At 34.6% G+C, this 9,341-nt stretch overlaps 1 protein-coding gene across 1 annotated transcript; it reads right to left on the bottom strand.

Annotated features, from left to right (window-relative positions):
• Positions 1–2,390: 2,390 nt before the first annotated feature.
• On the bottom strand, positions 2,391–4,250 carry LOC113722592 (uncharacterized). Its single transcript, XM_072049497.1, has one exon. The coding sequence runs from the start codon at positions 4,248–4,250 to the stop codon at positions 2,391–2,393; it is 1,860 nt and encodes a 619-aa protein (XP_071905598.1).
• Positions 4,251–9,341: the final 5,091 nt, after the last annotated feature.

The raw sequence follows: 9,341 nt of genomic DNA, 5'->3' as shown, positions 1-9,341 counted from the left end.
ACAGAATATGCAATAACAACGTTTGATCAGTATGATCGGTTTGATTGATTCGATCGTGCTTGATTGATTCGATCGTGCTTGATCGGTTCGATTGTGTCTCCAGTCACTTTGATGGTTAATCCAAAATTTCGACTAAACCGATTAAATTCGATCAAACATCAGTTGGACCGGAAATTTAGAGAAATTCACTTTTTGAATTGTTATTTTTTAAAAAAATAATTTTTCCATTGTATTAAAAAATTATTCAAGAAATTTACAGATTAAAGTTTCAAATTATTTCTATTGATCAAAAATTAGAGAGGGGTGATTGGAAAAAAAAATTGGATGTTTGGTCTGAATTGATTTGCAAAAATTGCATTATATCTTACACTCAAAAGTTTAAAAAACAAAACAAAGAAATGATTATTGTAATTATCAAAAATAATAAAACAATTTTGTTAAAACATTTAACGAATCATAATCAAACTTGAAAGTGGATTTGATGGATAGCAATTTCCCATAACACAAAGGTAGTTAGAGAGCATGAGGTGAAAAACTCCCAAAGGAATAAGGTTACATTGGAAATTTTATAGTAGGAATTATTGCCTTTTTGAGAAGCATAATTACAGTATACCTGCAATTTTCGATTTCAAGGAACTTCACACTCAATTTCTACATAATCTTGGCCAGAAGTGATGATGGAGATCAATTTTTCGTTCCTACTAATTTTAGCTAAATGAATCTCAAGTAAATCCGATTCCAAATTATGGTTCTAAAGATGCAAGTGATTTCTGATTTAATTCCCAAAGTTAAACTTCCAATTAACAAATTATGGAGGAGATGAGTTTTGTCCCTTCAAATTTAGTTGCTGTATATAATAATCAAACGAACCAAAACTCACAAGCTTCAAGTAATTTCAGACCAACGAAATGTAGGCAAGTAATTGCAGCCAGTATTAGAGCCTTAGCAATTGAAACATATAACAATAGGGCCAGCAAGCTTAGCAACTATAAAAGATACTAAATCAGATTATATTGGGACAAATCAACTTCAATCCCAAGTCCATTCTCACGAACCCAACTAATTTCCTCATTTTCATTCTCAACAACAGAATTGCCAACATCATTTTGCAAATATGTCTCAACATCCATGATTGTGCCCATGTTATATCCACCTCTTGCAGTGGTAGAGATAACAACTTGCCAATCCTTATTAGTTGGATCTTCCACATAAAAAACCTGTGATGCTTGTGAAGCAAGTATAAATGGCTCAACATGAGGCCTCACATTTGCAAAATTGACTACAGTAAACCCATCAACATCTTGTTTCATTCTCGAACCATTTGATATCCAATCACATTCGAATAACACCACCCGACGACCTCCGTAAATTAATTCAACAACATTTTTCAAGACGCTGAAGTAAACTAGTTCACTCAAAACTGGATTTTGATCCCTTATACTTGCAAAACTGGATGTTGTTGCATTGACTGTAACACCACTATTCTGCGTTTTTCTTTTCTTCTCAATTTCGTTGGTGTGAAACCGAAATCCATTAACAACGTACTTGTCATGTTGGATTCCAACAATATCTAGACCTTTAGCAAGGAACCTCAAGTCTCTCAACACCGAAACATTTTGAGGAAGTTCTAACTTGTCAATCTGTAAAAAAAAAAAAAAAAAAGATGAAACTATATTTGAAGTCCTACAATTCAAATTGTACTTAATATTCAGAATTTTACTTACATGTTCAGCAAACCAACAAGCAAAATTTTCACTGTGCAACCGCTCTTTTAGATGCTGTGGAACTTGAGGATGCCCTTCTTCTATCAATCTACGATGCTGCCTAGAAGTACATGAGTCAAAATTGTAATCATACATTGAATTCTACAATAAAATTTTAATGCATCAAGTTGTAGTTGAACTTACTCTATGTAAGGTGTGACAGCATCACAGTTAAATAAAATATACTGATGTGCTTTACTCAAGATATGAGCATCAAAGACTGTTGGCTTGCCCCTCCCCAAAGGATGTCCTGATTCAGAGAATATATCTAAACCCTCTTCAATTTCCTTATGTACTTCTTCATTTCTGCTTGGACAATTGAATTTTGTCTCAACATAGTCCGCAGGATACAACGAGCAAAAGTTTATGCATTCTTCTGCCAAGTAGCCTTGAGCAATCGAACCTTCAGGCCTACTTTTATTTCGAACATAAGATTTTAATGTTCCTAGGTACCTAAAGTATCATCATTCCAAACTCTCTGTTTAGTTCCACAAATCAAAGAAAGAAAAAAAATAATAAACATTTAAGGCATAATTAGAATTACAAGCAGTACCTCTCTACAGGATACATCCAGCGATAATACACCGAGCCACCTAATTTCACTTCAGTTGCCAAGTGAATAGTTAATTACACCATGACATCGAAGAATGTTGGTGGAAAGCATTTCTCAAGATCGCTGAGTATAACAGCAATTTCACTTTCCAAACGAACCACATCTTGAGGACAAATAACTTTAGAACAAAGCTGCCTGAAGTATCTACTCAATCGAATCAAAGGATAGCGCACTGATTTTGGCAAAGTCTTTCTCAAAGCTATAGGCATCAATTGCTGCATTAGGATATGATTATTATGACTTTTAAGCCCCGAAATTCTTGGTGGTTTTACTCGAACGCATCTTGAGACGTTAGCTGCATAACCATCTGGAACTTTCACTTTTTTTAGCACATTGCAAAACATAGTTTTTTGTTTTTTATCCATTGCAAAGGAAGATGGAGGTAAGTACACCTTTCCAGATTCTGTCTCAATGGGATGCAACTCTTTTCTTATTCCCATTTCTCTCAAATCACGGCGGGAATTATAATGGTCCTTTGCTTTATCCTCAATATCCAGCAATGTCCCCCAAATATTTTCACAAACATTCTTCTCAATGTGCATGAAGTCAAGATTATGTCTTAAGACATTATCTTTCCAATATGGCAAGTCAAAGAAAATACTCCTCTTTTTCCAATTAAAAGGCAGCTTCAGATTACCTTTCACAAGTTTTCCAAATTTAATTTGCAAGTCTCCCAATTCACTCACAATCATATCCACAGTTTGCAAAGATGGTCGCTTTCCATATTCTTCGGTGCCATCAAACAATTGGGCTTGCTTTCTAAATTTATGCTTACTATCTAAGAATCTACGGTGACCCATATAGCAATGCTTGAAACTATGAGTCAACCGTTGTGCATGAGTGAACTTGTGACAAACAGGACAAGCATATTCACCTTTAGTGCTCCACCCAGATAACATTGCATATCTAGGGAAATCACTAATGGTCCACAACAGAGCTGCATGCAATTGAAAATTTTCTTTTTGGGATGCATCATAAGTTTGAATGCCAAAATCCCACAATTCGGTCAATTCTTTAACTAGAGGCTGTAGATAAACATCAATATTATTCCCAGGAGAGGATGGTCCGGGTATTAACAAGGACAACATGAAGTACGGTTGCTTCATACACATCCACGGAGGTAAGTTATATGGTATTAAAACCACAGGCCAAGTACTATGTGTAGAACTCATGTTGTTGAATGGATTAAACCCGTCAGATGCCAACCCCAATCTAACATTTCGACAATCCTTAGCAAATTCTGGATGTAGATGGTCAAAAGTTTGCCAAGCTGGAGAATCAGCTGGATGTCTCATACAACCATCTTTTGTACGTTTTTCCTCATGCCATCTCATTTGAGATGCAATTTTAGAAGACATAAATAGTCTTTGTAATCTAGCTTTTAAAGGGAAATGCCACAATACTTTTTGAGGGATTTTTCTTTTTTCACCAGTTGGATTATTTTCTGAAGCAACCCACCTAAGCTCGTTACATGTTTCGCATGAAGTTCTTTTTTCAGCACTACCCCAATAAAGAGAACAATCATTAGGACATGCATCGATCTTTTCATAACCCAGCCCCAATGTATTCATCAATTTCTCAGCCTCATAGTAAGAAGAAGGCAAATTAGTCATGGCCTCCGGAAATGCTTCTCTCAACAGCTCAACAAGCATATTAAAAATCTTGTTACTCATCTTACCAAGGCATTTTAGGTGAAGCAAACGAATAATGAAAGACAATTTCAAGAAATTTTTGCAACCACTGTACAAATCCTGTTGAGAATCATCAATCAATTTGTAAAATTTTTCAGCCTCTGAAACAGGAAAGTCCCCTTCTCTATTCAATTCATTTGTTCCATGTGGTATCCCAAATACATCATGGACCAAGTCTTGCATGTCATTAGTCCCATTTGAAACCCCAATTGATGTATTTTCAGAATTAGATATGGCTTCATAGTAGTTTGAAAGTTCTCCATGTGTTATCTAATTATTATAACCCTTGATAAAGCCTACCACTTTCAAATGATCATATGCTTCCATTTTAGTCACACAAACACCCATGCCGCAATCTTTGCAAGGACACAAAATCAGTTCGTCACAACTTGATCTAGAAAATGCAAAGTTTAGAAACATTTGAAGTCCTGCCTCACACTTTTCACTTGTTCTTGGAAAATCCATCCAACTTTTATCCATACTTTGAATATAAATAAATGTCCTCCAACAAGCTTCCAAGAGCATGAAAACAACAACTACACATTAGTACTTAGAAAACTAGACAAATCCCATAAAATCATTGAGAATAAGAAGCGCCCTGATTTTTTAAACTCAGGCCATGGCTTACAAGTCCCTAATTTCAAGTTCAAGAATTTACAGTCTATTAAATAAAGTAGCCCAGCAAATAAAGGAAATCAACAAAATGCAAAATTTCTCAACAATCTGTAAAAACAAAATTCGCAAGCAAGCGGATAGAAATTTTATTTACCTAATACCATAACAAAGCCCTTCGTACCAACTCCTGCACTCGCGTCTTCGCAAAATTCCTAAAGGTGAAATTCAAGAATCTTACTAAATTTTCATCAAAGTATACATACATCTCTGGTGTGTAGTGATTAATTTTATAAGTCCTCTCTTTAGAAAGGCATGCAACTTACGGCATAGGTAATTGGAAAAAATGATTGACAGAAAAAGCTTAGGTTTATGACACGGTTAGACCAGCAGATATTTATGAAGAAAAAGCATTCACCACAGAGAGACAGTGAAATGTGAAAGAAAGAAGAAAATCTATCTAGCTTTTTATTTTATACTCATAATCTTTTTTTGGTCCCAGGATTCTTTTAAGTTGCTATGACTGTTCAGCTAATTGATCTAGAAACAGGACTAAATTGAGAAAAAAAAACAGAACCCGTAAGGGTGCTATGTCATCCTGAACTGGGAAGGGTGGAAGTTCGAGTCAATCACACCTACATAATCAAATGGCACACTATTCGATCTCACCCATCTCAATAACGACAGAATATTTGTTTGTCTATTCAATAATCTTGCTCAACAACAATCTGAACCTATCTGTCACGGATGCATAACCAGCACATGACCAATGTGCAGTTCAACAAGAAGTCCATTAATTAAGTCCTTAAATATTAATTTTCATCAACCTATTTCTTAAACTTTTGCACTTGTCTTGCAAAAAGGTCATTCCAGTCACCCCATTGCTATTTTGATCTTCATCAAAGAGCTTCCAAGTCGATTTCTATTCATAGCCTAAACAGAGCTTCAATTACAACTAAGTTTCATAGATTAACATTAAAAGAGATTCACAGAAAAAAATGAAAAACAGGGGGGAATTGACATTTTATCGAACAGGTTATGGGCAACAGCTTCATTGTGTTTACCACTTCAATTTTGGAACAAGATATGCGCACCTGAAGTATCTTCCCGCTTTCCCAATGTAGAGCTCAGTTCTTCAGCTTTTACTCCCTGCCTACCCTTCCAGATGTCTTAGCCGAGGGATTTAAAGCTGAGGTTAGAAAAGATGAAGATGGTTGTTTGCGGAGATAGCTTCGATTGCTACCAACATTCTGGACTGGCCGAGATAGCTTGTATGCTGAGAGGTGAGAGAGATGAGAAGAAGAAAATTTTCACCAAGTCCTTTTGTCGGCAAAATGAAACTTCACAGTACTTCAGCAAGTGTTTTGGAGCCAAAATAAAACGATGTCGTTTTCTGTGTTTTTTCGATTTTTTTTTTTTGGTTCATCTCAGTTTCCAGGTTTCCAGAGTGTCATCATAGGTAGCCTAAAGGCACATTATTATTTGTATATCATGATAAAATAAAAAAATTATAATACATATTATTGAATTTATTAATAAGTGTCATGCACAAACCAGCAAGTGTCCTTATAGGCATGTCAGGAAAGGTCATTTTTGTTGTAGTGTAAGAGTAGCCGACCACCTTCACAAATTAAAACCAAACGAGAATCACCATAGTTAATCGTCACCTATAGTTGTCCACCACCGTCATCGAAGCTTCTTTTCATCGCTGCTACTTGTGTTTGTCGGTTATCATTAGAGCAGGAAGCTTCATCATCACTGGTTCAATGGAGCACCAGTCAATTCTTTCTTTTTTGTCGGCCATTAGCGATTCTTCGATTGTCATCTCTGGTCCATCGATGTGTATGTTTGGTGGTTGCTACTACTGCAACCCTTTTCATCAGCAACTTGAACTCTTTCCAATTGACCTTTCTTACAATTTCATTGGCAACAACAGTAGCGGTTCGTGCCTCTTATTCCCTAACTGCTTAGTTATATACTCAGCCTCCAATATTATGACTCTATTCTCATCATCGATGACATCTTCTTGCCGTTGTAGTCATCATTCCATCATCTCCACAACCCAACACCTCAATGCGTGCTTTGTCTGCATTGGTTTTTAAGCAACATATTCTCTCCCACATGCTTAGCTCAATAATCAGGGGAGTCTTCTTATTTCTTTTTATTTTTCAGTTTCATACACTAAGGACAATGTCTGATTTAGATGTGGGGGAATGGATATTTCAAGTGTGAAAATTTTTCATGAAAATTTATAAATTTTTAATATGGTTTTGGAGTTTCTTTTGTTTTATGAAAATACAGTCAAGATACAAATATGAAAAGTGTAATTTTACTAGTATGAGTATGTTATTTTCTTGCAATTGACTTGAATGAAGAATGTACAAGATTTGACATATTTAACTAATTTGTGAGTTTTTGAGCCTAATGAGCATGTCAATTATATTTGTTGTATTTTCTTTTGTTGAGTAATATCGCATACGGTTTGATATTTTAGAACTACTTTGGTATGCATGTTGAGACTACACTTGAAATTGATGCATTAAAATGATAAGGGCAAATACGTTTAACCCTTTTTGACTTTCTAAAGACCTACCTTGATTATGTTTTCTCCTAATTAACCATGTTTGAGTCTTGACCTATTCTTTATTTAATTACCATAATTGTTACCTTAAGCCTTTTTGTTTATACTTTCTTATTTGAACCTTGTGTCAAAGGAATACTTTAATATTCTTGCATGATGATTTCAAGAACTATTTCAAGGTTTGATCAAAGTTGGCAAGTGTATTTATATTTCAACATTTGCTATATCTTGTGGAAAAAATGCAAAAATACAAAAAAAAAAAGTGAAAAAGAAAAAAAATGTTGTGAAGTGTTTTTGCATATATGCATTGTATTGTGGTAGTTGGGCAAAGTCCTTTGTTATGTTTGCACTTGCTAAACTTGAAGAGTTTATGGGTATGTCGTGGAACTGTATATGTGCATGAAGAAGGTGTTAGAATTCATGCAAAGAATTGTTGGTATTTCCTTTGATTTGTTTAGCCGAAATTTCCCTTTTTATCTAATCTTTACCTAAGCCCCATCACAACCCTTGTCAAGGCCCTTTAATTTTTGCATTGAGTTCATATAAACTGGTGGAGATATGATATATTGGCAAGTTTATGATAATATCATCCATGGTGTTGATTTGAGTGTTGACTATCACTTAACCATTTTGGGTGATGAGTGCATACAAGAATTTCTATGTAAGGGTTGTTGAGTCTTATGCATCCCAATTTTGATGAAATTGTTGGGAAGACATGATATTTGTGTTATTATGTTATGCTATGAAATATTTGCCATCTTGATTGCAATGGTTGAACTAATAAATGTTCGAGGACAAGCATTGTTTTGGTGTGGAGGAATTTATTAAATGGTTAATTTTGCGTTCAATTTGTGAATATTTTTCCAATTATTTTGCTAGACAATGGTCTTAAGTAGTAGATTCTACTTATATTTGATTTTTGGTGGTGTTTCTAGGAATTTGCAGTGAGAAGAGAGTAAAAAGTGCATTAAAAGTTGAATTTTCAGAAGGCTTTATTTTGCAAGGCACGACCACGTCTTATTCTATTATGAAACGTGGGGTCTGCAGGACACAAGATAAATTTGTTGTTTGATTGGGAAGTCAACTACGCCTCTTAGTTGTCCATATTAGTCACCGAATTGGAGATACTAATTGGATATGATGTGATGTGATTTATTTTGGAAACCAATTTTTATGTTTTGTTAGTTGATTTTAAGTAGGAGTCTAATATTTTCCTTTTTTTTTTTGTCAAATTGTCATCACCTACTCTAACCCTATTCTAGGGGATGATCCAATAGGATCACGGAAAACCGATGAAAATTGAACTACCATCAAACCATACATATGCATTATGCATTCATATGGATTTAAAAGAAGCCACATTAAGTGGCAACTTTGATGGGAGGCAAGGATTGAACCTTTGACCTCCCACCCTTGACATCTTTTCCTTATTAGTGTGAGAAAAGCATACGGACAAGGGAGGAACAAACCATTCGTTGGACTTCCGTTCGTCCAACAACTCTTTTCTTTATTCCTTTTCTTCTTTTTCTCTCTTAACAATAAACCCTACTTTTTCTTTTCGCTGTGAATCCACCATAAGGAGTGGCTAGTTTCTTGTTCTAGTCGAAAGATAATCAAAACTTTGGTTCATTGAATCTTGTGAGATCTAATCTGCTTTATTTTTTCATCTATTTATAAATATTTATATATTCTCTATTTGTTATTAAGATGATTGTTTTGCTTGAATTAAATAAAGGGCCCTTATTTAGTTCGACAAAATAATCTATCGCCATCTAAATATCAAATCTGTAATAGTTTGATGGTTTAGTGTTTGTGGCAAGTGATATAATTTGATTTGATTATAGTAGAAACTTTCATGTTTATATCACACGAATATATAATCTAGGCTAAATGAACCGAATTTATGTGTTTGTTAGTTAGAATTAGTAGCTTCTCTAATTATTAATGTAATCAATAGATTAAATCTTAAGAGCTTGTTTAGGATTACTTAATTGGCAAGAGAAATAGTCACACAACTTGTTGTGATTATCGAAACAGTAAGGAGAAACAAGTTTTCAAAACTTGTTGATAACCATAACTAG

This window comes from Coffea arabica, chromosome 5e (assembly GCF_036785885.1).
Source record: "Coffea arabica cultivar ET-39 chromosome 5e, Coffea Arabica ET-39 HiFi, whole genome shotgun sequence".
Lineage (NCBI taxonomy): Eukaryota > Viridiplantae > Streptophyta > Magnoliopsida > Gentianales > Rubiaceae > Coffea > Coffea arabica.
Note: the sequence above shows the minus strand (reverse complement) of the source record. Positions and strands in the feature narration are given on the sequence as shown.